The sequence below is a fragment of the Photinus pyralis genome, unplaced genomic scaffold, assembly GCF_008802855.1.
Source record: "Photinus pyralis isolate 1611_PpyrPB1 unplaced genomic scaffold, Ppyr1.3 Ppyr1.4_LG1, whole genome shotgun sequence".
Classification (NCBI taxonomy): domain Eukaryota; kingdom Metazoa; phylum Arthropoda; class Insecta; order Coleoptera; family Lampyridae; genus Photinus; species Photinus pyralis.
Genome location: NW_022170249.1, coordinates 59,703,819 through 59,720,203, shown reverse-complemented (window position 1 = coordinate 59,720,203; position 16,385 = coordinate 59,703,819). Strand labels below are relative to the sequence as shown.

Sequence of the window (16,385 nt, the reverse complement as noted above, 5' to 3'; positions counted from 1 at the left end):
CTAAGGATGATAATAATATAAAATTTTATCAAGAATTAATAGGTTGCCTAATGTATTTAAGTACTACCTGTAGACCTGATATTGCATATGCAGCATCGTATCTTAGCCAATTTAATACATCAAATGATAATTCACACTGGTTAGCAGCAAAACGAGTTCTGCGGTATCTTAAAGGAACTGCAGATGTAGGTTTATTATATAAAAAGACGCACAGAGCACTTCATGCTTTTGTCGATTCAGATTGGGGTAATGACCCTACAGATCGAAAATCTAATTCAGGTTTCACTCTTCTATTAAGTGGAGCAGCAATTGCTTGGGAGAGTAGAAAACAAAAAGTTGTTTCTCTATCTTCAACGGAAGCAGAGTATATTTCATTAAGTGAAGGTGCTAGGGAAATTTCTTTTATGTACAATTTAAGTGAAGAATTAAGCAAAGGCTGTAATATTCTTAACTTTATATTGCCTACTAATAATTACGTAGAAATTTATTGTGACAACCAGAGTGCTATAGCTTTAGCTACAAATTCAGTTACGAATAAAAGAAGTAAACACATTCATATAAGATATCATTTTATTAAAGATCTTATCGATAAAAAATTAGTTAATGTTTCATACATTTCAACTAAGCAAATGGTAGCAGATTTTTTAACTAAATCTGTTCCTAAAGAAAAACACATTTTCTGTTCCAAAGCTATAGGACTAAGTTGATTCGTGCTTCAGTTGTTAATTATTGATGAGCATTGAGATCAAGGGAGAGTGTTGTAAATATGATCACAATGCATTATATGTACATGTAATATAGACACAGCCATTATGTTCAGTGTGAAGTTAGTTGTTGTACTTGTCTGTAAAAATGATGTCATGACGTCTCGTCAGTTGTCCATACATTTTAATGTGTAATAAATGAGTGCCAATACTTTGTTCATGTCTTTTGCTTGGAAACGCTGCCGCTAATCAACAAGAACGCTGTAAGTGGAAAGCTTCCGAATGGAAGAACTGGCTTCTTTATTATTCACTGCCATGTTTAAACAACATTTTAAAACAGAAATACCTTGAACACTTCTCCTTATTAGTACAGGCAGTTTTCATTCTATTAAAAACCAAGATACTGCCTTCAGAAATAGATATAGCACAAGAGCTCCTATTCTTATTTGTAAAACAAGCGAACGAATATTACGGTCCCGAAGCAATGACTTTTAACATGCATACAATGTTGCACTTACCTGTTTGTGTAAAAAAAACAGGCCCACTTTGGTGTAACAGCACTTTCCCTTTTGAGTCAGGAATTTTTCATATTAAAAAGCAAATCAAAGGACCTAAAGGAATTGGAAAGCAAATTGCTAAGAAATTATATAATTTTAATACATTTGTGCCTCGTATTCAAAGTAATAACGTTATTAATGAAAATTCTGTTATATTCTGTAATAATCTAATTGTGGGCCACAAAAGGCATTACAAAAGAAAGACTGTTGCAGGTGAAAGCATTTTGTTAGGAAAAGCGTCTCTTATAAATGCCAGTGAAATGATAACGAAATTAAAATTTTTAAGAACTAACAATTTCGAAGATCTTCATAGCCTGAAAACTGATGTACCTGAAAATGGTTTTATTTACAAGAGATGTGTGTATAATAACACTATGCTTCATAGCAATGATTACATGAATGTATCGAAAAAATGTAACGCTGTTATAAAAACAAAATGCCAAGATTTTGTTGAGATTTTAGAATTTATCCTTTACAAGGAAAAAGCATTTATGCTAGTTAAAAAATTACACACACAACCATACATTTGTGGGCAAGTTACACTAAATCATATGTTTTATGTTAAAGAGAGTACCTATGAATTACTACTAATATCTATGTCTGACTACGAATCTAAATGTATTTTTATTGATACTGGTAAAACAAAAGTTATTTGTGAATTCCCAAATGTAGTAGAAATTCAATAAATTTGATCGTTACTATATATGGCCAATTTCAACTCCTAACTCATCTACTAGGACTACAGCATTTTCAGTGATAAAGGTATTAGGCACAACAATTTCTAGAAATGATAAAAAGGTGTATTAGTACTAAAGATAAAAAAATCATATTTAACATACCCATATTTGCATCCTGCACATGCTCTTCTACTACTTGAGGTTCCTCAGGTGACAATCTATGCTGAGGGTTGCTCTGACTATTTAATTTTTTGGATTTTGACGCCCTTGGTGGTCTAATGAGGTCCTGAATTTTATCACGAACGTGTTTATGGACACAGTTTCTGATAATTTTTAGATCAGGGGTATCGCCTCTTTGAAACATTCTGAATTGGAGTATATCTACGGAGTGACATTCCTAAACATGTATTCAAATGATTAATCTACATATTAACCAATTACCTTCAATTGCAAGAAGTTTGGTGGGGTCTAATGCAGGCTTGGCAGGATTTGAGGTCTTATTACCAGGTTGACCAGTCACTGATGATTTAGATAATACGTCTGGCGAAAATAAGGAACACGCAATCTCTTTGATAAAGATAGAATCTTTTTTTTTTGCCATACACATATTAAAAATGGCTACAGGTAACCATTCTCCTCGTCCAATGTGAATCTTTAACAATTAGTTTTTATAAAATTGTCATAAGTATATGAGAAACACTTTTACTTGGCCATCATATAGTCCGCCCACTGGAACATCATCGGGGATCGGTTTGGAAGTTTCTTGGCTGTCCATAGTTACCATTGGTGGAATCGGATTTTGCATGAAGTCTATATAATGACAGATTACTTTATCTTGGTGAAGATGTTTCACATTCTTACCTATACTTTTAAATTTTGCTATCACCTCCTCTTGTAAGTTAATATTTAGCTCCTTTAACTTTTGGACTTCTTCCGTTAATGCTTTGTTTTCTTTTTTTAATTCTTCATATTTTTCTTTCCAATTTTTACTTTCCATAGTATTTGGCAGATCCATGGGCATTTCTTGATTTGACACAGACTAGATTTGGAAGAGCATCCAAACCGCCCGCTAGGTTAGATTTGTAATCGATAGGTTAACCTGAATAGTTTAAGAATTATGTATTTTAGTTTAAGAAACTGTGTTTAAGTTGTTAAAAAAGGGAGGTGTCATATAAATTAAGTTATTGGCAACCTCGCATAACTATGAAACAGAGAGTATGTGCAGACCGCAGGCAGACGATGTAATACGAGGTTTTTTAATAAATGTATTGTAATGGCTCTCGTCGTGAATTAATCTTTAATAATCAATAAAATATATATAACAGCAAGCCCGCCAAAATACAAAATATAGGTTAGTATAACCTTCCTATCACACTGGAAGTAAACACGCAATTTCAACGTCGAGAATTTCAACCACTGGTCCGGTGTTGAAATTAATTCCAATAGTCGAAAAGTAATGACGTTTCGGTGACGTCAATGAATAGTACACAACATGGGTGCGTTCGAGTAAAATACTAATTCGCTAAATAGCGCTTATGCTCGTGGTAAACGATTTCAACGTTCAAGGAGACTAAAAGCTACAAAGACGGCTGTTAAACTCGAACGCGAAAAAAAGCGTTAACGTAACCTACATAACATAACCTAAAAAAACAATTGTTTTGTTTTTAAAGAATAGGCGACAGTAATTTAATTATGGCTACTTCTCGGGCTGACGGTTACCTGTTTACCGCAGTAAATTTGATTGTTACTGAATTTTTGGAAACGTTTTTGTCAACAGAAAGTGAAAATGAGGATCTGGAGGTGTTAAATCAATTAGTTTCTCATAAAAAGGTGGTTGTACCACGATTAAAAAATTATGTAGAAAGCGTTGTACCTAATTTTAATGATCAACAATTTAAATCGCATTTCCGGTAAGATAGTAATGAATTGATCTGTTTATCTGCCAATTTTTTTAATACTAGAATGCGTCGTGACACATTTGAATTCATATTGTCACATATGGCTCCAAGGTTAAAGAGGACCTACAAAGGGTTACTCATGATTGCACCTGAGAAACAATTTCTCATTGCAATTTGGCGAATGGCTACTCCAGATTCATACAGGTTGTTTTTAATATAATTAACTTCTTTTATATCTTTTTTATTGTTTATGTAGATCTATTTGTGAAAAGTTTGATGTCAGCCGTTCAACGGCTTTGTATTCAACAAAAAGGGTCACCAAAATACTCTGTAATCTTTCACCAATTTTTATTAAATGGCCACATGCTAATGATGTGCAATAAGCTATATGGACAGGCTTCGAAGCAAGCATCAGTGGGTTTCCGAAAACAATAGGAGCAATTGATGGAACTCATATAAACATTCCGGCTCCAAATAGAAATCCTGAAGCTTATGTAAACCGCAAAGGACATCATTCCATCCAACTACAAGTATATAAATATTTCTGTTACTTTTTATTTATTTTTAATATTTTAGGCAGTATGCGATCATAAAAGTCGTTTTACACACTGCTTTGTAGGCCATGTAGGATCTGTACATGATCAGCGTGTGTTTAGACTATCAGAATTAAATGATTTTTTAGGTAACCCTATTAAATTTCCTAATGACAGTCATTTGATAGGAGATTTAGCATATAAGTTACATGATAACCTTTTAACTCCATACCGTGACAATGGATATTTGACTGAACGTCAGAAGAACTTCAACTTTTGTCACTCATCTGCACGAATGAGTATTGAAAGAGCCTTTGGTCTCTTAAAAAACAGGTTCCGAAGTTTGTTGACAGTGCTACCTATGAACAATACTCATAATGTGCCCACATTTGTATTAGCTTGTTGTGTACTGCATATTTGCTTGTTAAAAAATGATGAGTTAGAATACACTTTCATGGAAGAAATACAAGATGCGCCCCTTTGTATAGCTCCCCCCAATCGAATTCAAGCAGGACTAGCAAAAAGAGATTTGATTTCTGAACGTCTACCTATGAGATTAGTATAATTTGAATTATTTACAATTTTGTTTACTTTTCTAATGTATTTAATCAGATATTAATAAAGAACGAATACAGAAATGTCTACATTTTATCTATTAATTTGTCCAATTTTTCCAACAAATTTTGTCGTTGGGTCATATTTTCTTCGTATCGTCGCTGACGATTCAACTCTGCAATTTCTCGCGATTTTGTAATTGCTTTGCTGATTAGAGATACATCTTGTTCCATTTTGCGTTTTCCTAATGTTAATAAATTTACATGTGTATCTTATAATATTATATCACTTACGTGAAGGAGTGGCGGACAATGGCTCAGAACATGCAGAAGAAGGTCTGCTTCCTTCGCTTTCTGTACCTGATGAACAAACTGTGGAAAGTGGAGCCATAAATGGCCTATTTCCTAATAGATCATCCATTACCTATAAATTAGAATTAATTGTTAGTCTAATAAATTTAATGTTAAACCTGTAGGTAAGGCCAAGTCCTAGGACTGTTTCCCGACTTGTTGTTGTGATCTTTAATTGACTTAAACGTTCTTTTCAGTCCATTAAACTTGGTCATACACTGTGGCCCAGTAACATCATGTCCTTTATTATTTAATATTTCTGAAATTCTATCCCATGCTTTTTTTGACTTATTTTACCAGACGTAATTAAATTTTCTTTTTCTCTATATAATTCTAATAAAAGAAGGACTGCCTCATGGGACCACTTATATGCTGCAAATAAATAAATAAGTATACCTACTTTGACCTATAAGTGTTTATGCTTACTGTTGACAGGAATGTCCTCCGATACCTGCTTTACTGGTTCCTCTTCATCTATAATAAATACACTAATAGTTATTCATGTAAATAAAGAAAATGTAACAATTACTCGAGCATCCAGCATCATTGGAACTTGTCCCTTGAATTTCTCGCTGCAAAATTTGGTGGGCAAAAGTTATATCTAAAACAGAAAAACAATTTTAGATTCTAGTTAACAGGTCTTAATTTGTACATACCTGCATTAATTCTGTCCGCATCGCTTTGGGAAACTTTTATAGGGTATATAATACCTGTTTCGGCATCCTAAAAGATTAATGTCAACCGATTTTTGACTGCACATTTTTTAACACTTCCGCAAGAAAAAAACTTTTAAAATTGCAAAAAAAAACAGAAATTTGAGGTTATGAAAGCAAACACGTTCCGTTCGAACAAAGCTTAAAGCATGCAATTGGCGCTAAAAGCGTCCGGTGCTTCTGCTCTTCGGAAAAAGCGTGTGTAGCACGAGTTATGACGTATAATAGCGCGACAAATGACGTCATCAATCTATCATTTCACTATACACCTACTCGAACGGTGATTAGCGGTTCTAAGCGCCTAAACCTTTCTCCTCGAACGCACCCAATATCGATAGAAGGCTACCGTCGTAATTTCGACGTGTTTAGTAAAATTTCAACAGTCGAAACGAGTTAAGCTGCATTTATAATCACTTTGTAGGCGAAGTGCAACTTTGGCACGCGTGTTAGACATATGGAGTGTAGGTATACCATTCACAACATCATCGCGACTCAGCACGGCGTGCTGCTTGTTTATGGACGCTTGCAAGCTGCAAGGTTGTTTGTCTCGTGCTGGCACACGATCATGCGCAATAGTAAACATTTTAAATTTCTAACCTCAGAGCAATTTTTTTTTATTGATAAAGCATAAATTTTATCTATAATGTCTGATGTAGAAGTAAAAGCCCTTTTGTTGGGAAGTATTGCTACCTTATTATCTATTAAATTAAAACTAAAAAGCACGAAGAAAACGCGAAAGCGAAAAAGGTTTGGAATTCATCCAATGCTACTGCAAAGAAAAAGTCAGGGGTTTTATGACAATTTAATAAATGAAATTCGAATCCATGATCCGTATATCGTCGCCTAAACTGCAAAACCTCGTATGTGCAATTTAGCAAATTTTACAGGGGAGACATAAAACTGCATAATAGAGTTGATTTAACAATGTTTTTGTAAATTTTAAATTTTATTTAAATAAAAATACATTCTGAAAACTGACAAAATGAAATATTTAACAAAATTCGATATTTGATTATAATAACTCACATACGAGTATTTGAACACTAATTGCATCGAAATTCATCGCTTACGTGTTTTTGATGACTATTACGCGTGCGGTAAATTGTCATAGTATTCCCAAAATTGTTGATCCAATACTTGTTTTAAGTGCTGCAAATGATTAAATTTATCTTGTTTTATGTTTTGCTTAGTGTCATACAATTGCGTGACTTCATATTGGTCAAGATGTGATCTTGTTGGGAGGACTTGCCATTCATCCTTATATTGTAATTTATAGTTTATAATCCCCTCAGGTGAATACATAAAACAGTGAACTTGGTTCACCTGCGGATCTCCAGGTTTCCTACCTGGCCGAATACTGCTATAATATTTAACCTTGGAGTAATCCCGAAAATCTGTGTATTTCATGTATTTAACATTGTACGGATTTCTATTTCTCGCTTCTTTGCAAACTGCAATATAGTCAGTTGGCAAATATATATCACGGTTTTTTAGCCTTCTTTCAATAGTACTGTGGACGGAGTCCACTTCCATCTGAGAATGTCCTTTCTCAAAATATTTCTGGTACACTGTTACATGATTATCTATTGCAAATTTTAGTAAGGCATTAGCAACAGTAGCGTTTTTGTTCTGGTACCCGCACCCATCAGAGTAGATGATAAATTCCTTGGTGTCGGGTTCATTTAGCAAATGATTTTGGAGATAATCGGATAACATTGTTGCAAACATATTAGCTTCTAAGCCACCTTGGGTTTCATCCCATAAATGACAAGTTACTTCGGAATTAAATAAATTATATATTGTGTAATTATGAACACAAAGTTTAGTCTTATAATAAATTGCACTCGCCTTCAACATTGGAGCCAATTTGACCGCTTGAACATCAGCGGTTATCACTAATATTTTCTTTGGCTCTGTCTGACATCGTCCTTTATCGTTTTCTTTGGAATTACGAGCTGCAATTTTACTTGCTTGATGTTTTTGGTATGTATCTTCATCAATATTACCAAGCTTGTGTGAAATACATACATCGCACTGATCTTTTCGAGGTCTAAAGATTCCTATTTTTTGTTTTTTAATTTCCTCATTAAACAATTGTTGCGAACATGAATTTTCATTTTTTGTAGCGCAGTAGCGTTGATACTCTCGGTATAGTTCAGCTTTACTCTGAAACGTAGGTTCAAGATACAGTTTAGACGTAGAAGAACGACAATAGTGAGAGGGCATTTTAGGGAGCTCTTCTAGGAATGTCTGCATTGTGATTCTTCTTTGATCATTAGAGTGGCGATTCCGTCTAGGATGGAGAACATTCTCCTCTGCCTCTGTAATGCCATGTAATTTCTTACTGTACTCTCTGACAATCCATTCGTTAACGTTTAATGTAGAAAGGAACATCTTTTTACAAACTCTAAGCTTCTGAGTACCTTTCTTTAAGTAATATATTAATGTACCCTTCCTTCTTGAATTTTCTTTCATACGTTTGCTGGGAACGTAATCCACTAAAGAGCTTAAGTACGTGCGCTTCATATCCCATGTTAAAGTCTTCCAGAAACTGTCAAACAAAAGTTTTCTATCGTTTTCATGAAAAGATGGACAGAAAAATACTTTTGAATTTTTACAAACCCTCGATGAGCAGGTTGGGCCCATTTTACGAGCGGCGATATTGGTAAGCTTATAATTTCCTTCGGAGGGATCTTTTTGCAAGCCATTATAACACTGTCCTAGCATTCTCAGCCGCTTATTTTGGAACCTCTGCTCTCTAGACATTTTGCGTTTTTTTAGTGGTACTATATCTCTGGTGCCTTGGTCTTCAGATTTTTCTGTATTACTGGAAGCATTTTCGTTACCACCTCTGTCGTCAGTGTTGATCGTTCCATGCTGATCTTCTGCTAAATCGTCCCCAGTGTCATTGTTGTCGCTACTTTCACTCTCGCTACATCCCAAATTATCGCTTCCAGGTTCAAAATTACTGCCTTCATCGCTACCAGTCGACAAGTTTTCAGTGCTACCATTAAAAATATCATTTGGCTCCCTATTGGAGAAATCTTGAGGGCTTGTGTTGGAATTTATTATTGTTTCTGACCAAGCTGAGGCGGCAACGCTACATTCCTCAATGACAATGTTTTGCGCAGGTGTTAGCTGTGCTAAATTCCAATTTATTTTGGGGATACACTCTTCACTTTCAAAAAATACTATACTGGGGTTTTCTTTGTTTTCGCCATTAGAACATTGATTGATGCTTAAATTATCGGGATTTGTAAGATCTCTATTTTTGCTCACATCCTGGTTCAAAATCATTTGAACGAGGGCTTTACCTCGAGAAATACTCATACTGAAATAGAATAAAATAAATCAGTGCAGTTAGGTTTCATTTGGGGTAGGTACAAAACCGCGTATACCGTATAAAAGCAAAAATAATTGTGCGTGCAAAAACACGTATATGAATACATTATCTTTGTAAGCATTTTATTGCTTTAAACCCAGTTTCACAGCGGAAAGCAACATTTCATCGAATAAAACAGTCCTACTACTACTTAATAAGTAAATGTGTACTACTTACTTGTTAATAATTCCTTATAATTTTGCAAAATGATGTGACAGCGCAAGGCACAGCATATCTTCACATGGTAAACCTCAACGTATACGAGGTTACGCATGCGCTCCTACCTGACAGTTTATATACGAGGTACTACACATGGATATTCTTAAATTGTTAATTTCTGTTCGTTTCTAAGGTTTTGCACACATATGCATAACAAAGTAATCCATCGGTATACAAAATATCTCAATTTCATGAAAAAATGCAGATACGAGGTTTTGCAGTTTGGGCGACGATATGTTTTTAATTTCACTAGGATGTCTTCAAGCTCTTTTGATAAATTATTGTCACTTGTGGGCCCAGATATTGCAAAAAAATCTCTAAGAGAATCGATATCTCCAGGGTGCAGGTAATTATATATCTATGTGTTTTAATTAAAAATATTAATGAATCGTTTTTATTAATAGGCTTGCAATTACATTACGATTTTTGGCAACTGGAGATTCTTATCCAAGCTTGTCATATTCCTTTCGGGTTGCTGTACCAACAATTTGTAATATTATTAGAGAAACGTGCTTGGTGTTGTGGAATGTTTTGTTTCCAATAGTGTTAAAAACCCCAAATGAAGAGATGTTAAAAAAATTTGAAAAAGAATTTTGTACTAAGTGGTCATTACCAAACTGCGTAGGGGCTATAGATGGCAAACATGTGACAATTCAAGCACCTTATAAGTCAGGCTCTACATTTTTTAATTATAAAAAAAATTTTAGCATTGTTTTATTGGGCGTGTGCAATGCAGACTACATGTTTACTTATGTGGACATAGGAGCATACGGTTCACAAAGTGATGGAGGTGTTTTAAATCAATCACAATTTGGACAAAAACTTTCTACAAATAGTCTTAATTTACCATCTCCAAAGTTGTTACCCGTTTCAAGCAATGGTCTACAAATTCCACACTTCTTTGTTGGAGATGAAGCGTTCCCACTTAGAAGCAATTTGATGCGTCCATACAGCAAAGGCCGAAATGGTACAATGCCTGAAGACGAAAAAATATTCAATTATCGTCTCTCTAGAGCCAGAAGAATAATTGAAAATGTTTTCGGAATTTTAGTGGCAAGGTTCAGAATATTCCACCGTACCATAAATGCTTTTCCTGAAACAGTTGATAATATTGTGAAAGCCTGTGTATGTTTACACAATTATATAAGAATGGAAAATAATGAATGTTATTTTCAAAATGAAGACATCGATAGAGAAGTAGATGGAAAGTTAATTTCTGGGAGATGGAGGACTGAGGCTCCAGTTGATGGGGCTCTGACAAACCTTCGACTGCGGTTAGGTGCTAGAAATTCTGGTGAAACTGCCTTAGCTATGAGAACATATTTAAAAGAATACTTCAATGGTTCAGGAGCATCTTTAGCACCATGGCAGTGGAATGTAATAAATAAAACTAATTGAAACGTTTAATACTGTAATGTTCTAATATCATTTTGAAGATTGTATTGCTTAATGAAATAAAATAATGAAAATCTTGAACCATACAATGTAATAGTATCGTCGAAAACCTTGAATTAGTAAATTCGCTAACAAATCATTTCCAATATTAAAACTAAACATCCACCCTGTATGCATAATAAACTTGAACTAAATCGTTAATGACATTGTTATAAATACATCGCAAACTACTTAACTAACTGAAGGATTGATCTCTAATGCGTTTTTTGAATGAAACTAATTGAAGTGTTAATGCATCCATTACTTCATCTGCGTGACTTGTAGTCATGTCTTTTAGCTCGGCAGCTACATATTGGCCAAATTTCTCATATTTTGTACCATTGTTGTCTGTATTATTTAACGAAAGTAATGCACTGGACACATCCTTAAGCACAGAATCAATTTCAACGACATCAGACCGGTCACACTTTCTTTTTGTACTTTGCTTCCCTTTTCGTTGTGGAGTATTCTCCATTTCGCTTTGCCATGTGTTGTTACTGACAGGTGAAAAACAACCTTCGTAGTCATGGTCAATGAATGTAATTATTTCAGTTTCCACTTCAGAGTTGATACTACTACTTTCACCTGAACTTGAGGGCAGATTTGTAGTTGTTTGCCTACTTTGTCCATCACTTTTATATAAAAACTTAAAAAAGCTCATAAGTGGCCAAGTAGGTCTTGTATTGGCAGGTGCGCCGCTACGGTTCAACTTTTCTTCTGTACTTATTTCCCTACGGTATTTTTCTCGAAGGGCTTTAAAGCGAGCTTTAACTGTTGCAACTAAAATAATTTTGTTAATTAGTGAAAAAACCTCAATACCTAATTCTGCAATTTACCATCTCTGTTCAGTGAATCGGCCACTGATCTCCAACAGTTCTCTTTTTGAAGAACTGATTTGTACCCTTCGTAGCTCTTGTCATATAACGGCCGATAGTTCGCCACACACTGTAGTAATAATTCATCGTTTATTTCTCCTGCCATTCTTCAATTAAATTATGAAACAATACATCGCGTGCATCACGTGATCAAAAAACAGCTGTCAAATCGCTCGTAGGACAAACATACCCTCATTTCATACAGGTTAATATACTATTAAGGAAAAAATTGGAAAATAAACTGAAGAATAAACTTGCGTACGGCAACATAAAACGTTTAAAGTAATTTAATATAGTGTAGCAAGTGTAGTGTAGTAATTATATAGACATAAAAAGTACTTTGAAGGCTTAGGACAATATGCCCAACTTTTGCGCTGTTGCTCAATGTGGCAGTAGAAGTAATAGAGACAAAGTGTCGTTTTTTCGTTTTCCTTCCATATATGACAACAACAAAAAGGTCGATCCTAGAAAAGAACGTAGACGAGAAGCTTGGATATTAGCAACGAGAAGAACAGATCTCACGGACAGTAAATTAAAGTACCAAATGATTTGCTCAAGACATTTTTTGGAAGGTATGTTATTTAGACATTAGCTAAATTTGTTAACTGTGAGAGGTAGAACTATTTGGAAAAGGAACAACAACACGCCAGTAAAAAATAAGAATACTTTGTTAAAAGCATATGACTTACAATGTGTGAAATGTGTCGAAAACAGATTGTTGTTTCCTTTTCTAGTTGGTCTGCTGGAAATATCACGTTACAAAAAAAGTAATAAGACCGTTAATTTGTAGGAAAACCTGCAAAATTAAGTGATGAGAACCATCCAGATTGGATACCATCACAGAATATGGGTTACGACAAACGAAAAGCGAGTATGGAAAGATATAATAGATCCAAGAAACGCATAAAACAAGTAATTGGCACTTTGCAGGTATGTTTTGGCTGTTACCTCTCTAATCTATTTATTTTAAAGGAATCCATTCAGGAACCCCTACTTAACATGGAAATTGCCACTCATTCGGCAGAAGTTTTTGATAATCTAACATCCACACTGGAAACAACTGAATGTACAAACGTAACAGAAAAGGATTTGGAGTATGGATTATTAAAAGCAAATGAAGAGATATACAGACTTCGAAAGGAATTGTCAGTTCATAAATTTAGTATGAGTGATATGAAGGATGATGCAAAATGTAAATTTTATACGGGACTCTCTTTTGAGGTTTTAGAAATTGTTTTTCAACTTGTAGAGCCTTACATAATGATAACGCCTAACACAACTTTATCTAAATTTGAACAAGTAATATTAACACTAATGAAATTACGTTTAAACTTATTATTTACTGATTTAGGTTACCGTTTTAACATATCTCGTTCCACTTGTGGAAGAATATTTAAAAATGTATTGCATGTCCTTTACAAGAAATTAAGGTCTTTTGTACAATGGCCAGAACGAGAATGTTTGTGTGCTACAATGCCCAAATGTTTTAAAGAAAATTTTGGGAATAGGGTCACTGTAATAATAGATTGTTTTGAGATCTTCACAGAAAAACCAAAAAATAAAGAAGCATCTTCTCAACATTTTTCGCATTATAAACACCATCACACTATCAAATATTTTATTGGAATTTCGCCACAGGGCAGTGTTATGTTCATTTCAAAGGCATTTACTGGGCGAAGTAGTGATAAATTTATTACTGAAAATTCAGGGTTTTTAAAAAATTTGCTTCCGGGGGACCTCATATTAGCCGATAGAGGCTTTTTAATTAAAGATAGTGTCAATTTATGCATGGCAGAGGTGCAAATGCCAGCATTTCTAAAAGGAAAAAAGCAGTTGCATCCCAAAGAAGTGGAGGATACTCGTAAACTTGCAAATGTAAGAATACATGTAGAAAGGGTTATTGGGCTTTTACGAAGAAAATATAAAATTACTTCCAATACTTTACCAATGTTTATGGTTCGTTCAAAATATAAAAAAATTCAAACAATAGATAAAATTCTTACAGTATCTTGTGCACTTATTAATTTTTGTCCAAGCATTGTTCCACAGTAATAGCTATTTTTTGTACTTTCAACTTGTACAAGGTATTGGTTATTAATAAAGTTCATAAATTTAAGAAAAAATTTACAATATATACAAATAAGATAGATACACTACAACAATCAAGTACATAATATAATGTATCACATTCCAGAAAGAATAAGATTAACTGTAAAAAAAATGTCTGAATGAATCCAAAATATATCATTTGCGAAATTTAAGTGTTGCACATTTTTTACAATACCACACACCCTTCGGTACACTTTTTTTCTTTAAATCTTTTAAACTGTACCACTGTACACTACAGTATTTGTTAGCACAACAAATCATATCGTGTTGCCCTACTTTATGCTTAGATGTGGGTACATTATCTTGCACGTTTGTAGATATTTGTTTTAAAGGAAGTAGTCTTGTAAAATACTTTCCAAGTAATTCAGGCATTATTACATTATTAAAAAATGCTAATGCTTTTTCACTCTCACATTCCCAAAATGTTTTGTCACTATACACTCTTTCCAGATAAAAATTCTTCTTCGACCATACAACCAAATCACAGTATGACCTTTCGGCAACTGCCATTTGCATTTGTACTTGGTGAAAATAAGAGTGATTCTGATCAAGGTCGATGCTCCATATATTGTCCTCCAGTACGTTTGCTTTTAAACACATGTTCTTGAAGTGAACCAATTCCTCAACATTGCTGTCACGCACGCAGTATGGACATTTAATTTCCAGACAACCAGATCCACAACAATCGCAATTCACCAGACCATCAGGGCTTGCACCAAAACATGGAAACATTGAGTTAATTATCAGCCCCGACGTTTTTATTACAAAATTCTCATGTTTTGGAAGCATGAAAGCTTTATATGCCTCTATAGCATCTTTTTCATGCAAGCATCCATAAGTGGTCTGCTTTGAAAAAAAAGGTTTCTTGTAGCAGATTGCCTTAATTGTGCTTATTGCGGGTTTTGTTAATTTAGTTCTGCAACAGGCTTTAAACAAAGATGCAGTTATGCGCCCTTCACGAAAACAAAACCAATTTTTGTTACCTGCTTGCCCCATTGTTTTTTCTTGAATGATTGCACATTCATCAGAAGTTAGATGAAAATCAATTGTTTTCCCAACTTCGATTAGCTCGTTCAAGGTCTTGGTTTCATGTTTTTGATCATACAAATTGTTTAAAATTCCACGTTGATATGTCGCTTCTTGGTTTTCCTGTTGTAACGTAAAACAATATGGGGATGTAACTTTTAATATCACAGGGGTATTTTTCAGCGCACTGAGCTTTTCCAAAAAGGTTGCCTTTTCTAAATCACCTATTTCATCTACATCACTATTACTTGAAGTGCTACTGTTTTCATGTTTATGCACAGAATAATCCACTTCTTCTACACTACTAGGCACACCTAAGTTTGTGTTTGGAACCATCCAGTAGGCCTTTTCACCAGTGACCGAGATTGGCTCTGTATCCCGAACAGCAGCTTCAACTGCGAATAATGCGGCACCTACATGACTGCAGCACTCCCCCAAACCTGCAGTACAAGTACAATGTGCTGTAAGTACTTCACCATTGTTTTTTACAACACACCAAAGGCTAACTGGAGGTAAATTTAACCTTTGTGAATGTATGACCTGCAAGAAAGAAAAAACTATAGATATACATATATTACTATACAATGTTAGGCAACATACCTCAGAAAGTAATAAAACATTATCTGAGTTTGTGATTTTCTTTACACACAATGTTTTAATCCACTTAGAATGGAATAAATTGTACGCCTCCAGGCTTTTATATGCCTTAAACTCATCTTGTGTGTACGCACTTTTATTAAAAACTAAATAATTTACGATATCGAAATACGTAACTCTAGGAAAATCGTTAATGTTTGTTGAACATGTACCAATACTAACTAAATAAGGATCTACATTATTAACTAATTTAATTTTGTCCAAGTAACGATTTTTAACGTCTGTTGGTAAAGTATTAAAATAGTCACTTTTATCGCACATATTACAACACTTAACAAATCAATTCTATTTCAAAAATTTAAAAATTAGGGCCACAATTTGCATAAAACGTATAGCGAGCAGTGAAGTGTTTGTCCTACAAGCGATCAGCTGTTGTATCGTGACGTCACATGCACGCGATGTATTAGCGCTTTTTCTTTACTTATAACCTAAAAAATGTCGGAAGAATTTAGTACTTTCGCTTTTAAGTGCGATTTATGTAATTCAATCACTGAAAATGTTGAAGAAATGTTTGCGCATATGCTTGAAAATCATAATTTGCAAGGTAATTTTGAAGTTATCTTTATAGTTTGATACCACTAATTGAAATAATTGTAGAAGGAGAAGCTCTGCAATGTATAACTACCAGTACTGTGGAGTCTCAAGGTTTACCTTTTCCCGAGAAGGCAACAATCGAACCGAAAGTATGGAATTCTC

At 34.3% G+C, this 16,385-nt stretch overlaps 4 protein-coding genes and 1 long non-coding RNA gene across 8 annotated transcripts; 1 reads left to right on the top strand and 4 right to left on the bottom strand.

Moving 5' to 3' along the window:
* Positions 1-1,336: 1,336 nt before the first annotated feature.
* LOC116162804 lies at positions 1,337-2,991 on the bottom strand. Of its 2 annotated transcripts, none has more exons than XR_004143633.1 (5): positions 2,800-2,991; positions 2,645-2,748; positions 2,380-2,590; positions 2,101-2,335; positions 1,337-2,042 (listed from the first exon to the last, which is right to left on the bottom strand). XR_004143633.1 is itself a non-coding variant. In XM_031476553.1 (5 exons), exons 1-5 carry the CDS (start codon positions 2,957-2,959, stop codon positions 1,960-1,962), a joined length of 777 nt encoding a protein of 258 aa, XP_031332413.1. In that variant the 5' UTR covers positions 2,960-2,991; the 3' UTR covers positions 1,337-1,959. The 2 variants fall into 2 exon arrangements, 1 of the variants encoding a protein (XP_031332413.1); XM_031476553.1 differs by having other exon boundaries at positions 2,101-2,319.
* Positions 2,992-4,960: 1,969 nt separating this feature from the next.
* Positions 4,961-5,925, bottom strand: LOC116159177. Its single transcript, XR_004142904.1, has 5 exons — positions 5,804-5,925; positions 5,701-5,748; positions 5,394-5,646; positions 5,218-5,347; positions 4,961-5,168 (listed from the first exon to the last, which is right to left on the bottom strand). It is a non-coding gene; the product is annotated as an uncharacterized LOC116159177 (long non-coding RNA).
* Positions 5,926-11,189: 5,264 nt separating this feature from the next.
* On the bottom strand, positions 11,190-12,021 carry LOC116159176. Of its 2 annotated transcripts, none has more exons than XM_031472117.1 (2): positions 11,859-12,021; positions 11,190-11,802 (listed from the first exon to the last, which is right to left on the bottom strand). In XM_031472117.1, the coding sequence occupies exons 1-2, from the start codon at positions 12,001-12,003 to the stop codon at positions 11,219-11,221; spliced, it is 729 nt and encodes a 242-aa protein (XP_031327977.1). In that variant the 5' UTR covers positions 12,004-12,021; the 3' UTR covers positions 11,190-11,218. The 2 variants fall into 2 exon arrangements, 1 of the variants encoding a protein (XP_031327977.1); XR_004142903.1 differs by having other exon boundaries at positions 11,688-11,802; positions 11,842-11,975.
* A 197-nt stretch (positions 12,022-12,218) lies between these two features.
* LOC116159175 lies at positions 12,219-14,111 on the top strand. 2 transcript variants are annotated; one of them, XM_031472115.1, is made up of 3 exons: positions 12,219-12,469; positions 12,688-12,809; positions 12,870-14,111. In XM_031472115.1, the coding sequence occupies exons 1-3, from the start codon at positions 12,256-12,258 to the stop codon at positions 13,947-13,949; spliced, it is 1,416 nt and encodes a 471-aa protein (XP_031327975.1). In that variant the 5' UTR covers positions 12,219-12,255; the 3' UTR covers positions 13,950-14,111. The 2 variants fall into 2 exon arrangements, with proteins under 2 accessions (XP_031327975.1, XP_031327974.1); XM_031472114.1 differs by having other exon boundaries at positions 12,688-14,111.
* A 30-nt stretch (positions 14,112-14,141) lies between these two features.
* Positions 14,142-16,074, bottom strand: LOC116164293. Its single transcript, XM_031478446.1, has 2 exons — positions 15,633-16,074; positions 14,142-15,572 (listed from the first exon to the last, which is right to left on the bottom strand). Exons 1-2 carry the CDS (start codon positions 15,948-15,950, stop codon positions 14,142-14,144), a joined length of 1,749 nt encoding a protein of 582 aa, XP_031334306.1. The 5' UTR covers positions 15,951-16,074.
* Between the last annotated feature and the right edge of the window lie 311 nt (positions 16,075-16,385).

Excerpts from the sequence above, each read along its gene's own strand:
- LOC116162804 (XM_031476553.1), bottom strand. The coding sequence starts at position 2,959 with ATGCCCATGGATCTGCCAAATACTATGGAAAGTAAAAATTGGAAAGAA. Across the intron at positions 2,749-2,799 it reads AGCAAAATTTAAAAGTATAG|ACTTCATGCAAAATCCGATT; the intron begins GTAAGAATGTGA and ends GTCATTATATAG. Across the intron at positions 2,043-2,100 it reads TGTGCAGGATGCAAATATGG|AAATTGTTGTGCCTAATACC; the intron begins GTATGTTAAATA and ends TATCATTTCTAG.
- LOC116159175 (XM_031472114.1), top strand. The coding sequence starts at position 12,256 with ATGCCCAACTTTTGCGCTGTTGCTCAATGTGGCAGTAGAAGTAATAGA. Across the intron at positions 12,470-12,687 it reads CTCAAGACATTTTTTGGAAG|GAAAACCTGCAAAATTAAGT; the intron begins GTATGTTATTTA and ends GTTAATTTGTAG.
- LOC116159176 (XM_031472117.1), bottom strand. The coding sequence starts at position 12,003 with ATGGCAGGAGAAATAAACGATGAATTATTACTACAGTGTGTGGCGAAC. Across the intron at positions 11,803-11,858 it reads CGATTCACTGAACAGAGATG|TTGCAACAGTTAAAGCTCGC; the intron begins GTAAATTGCAGA and ends AAATTATTTTAG.
- LOC116164293 (XM_031478446.1), bottom strand. The coding sequence starts at position 15,950 with ATGTGCGATAAAAGTGACTATTTTAATACTTTACCAACAGACGTTAAA. Across the intron at positions 15,573-15,632 it reads ATGTTTTATTACTTTCTGAG|GTCATACATTCACAAAGGTT; the intron begins GTATGTTGCCTA and ends TCTTTCTTGCAG.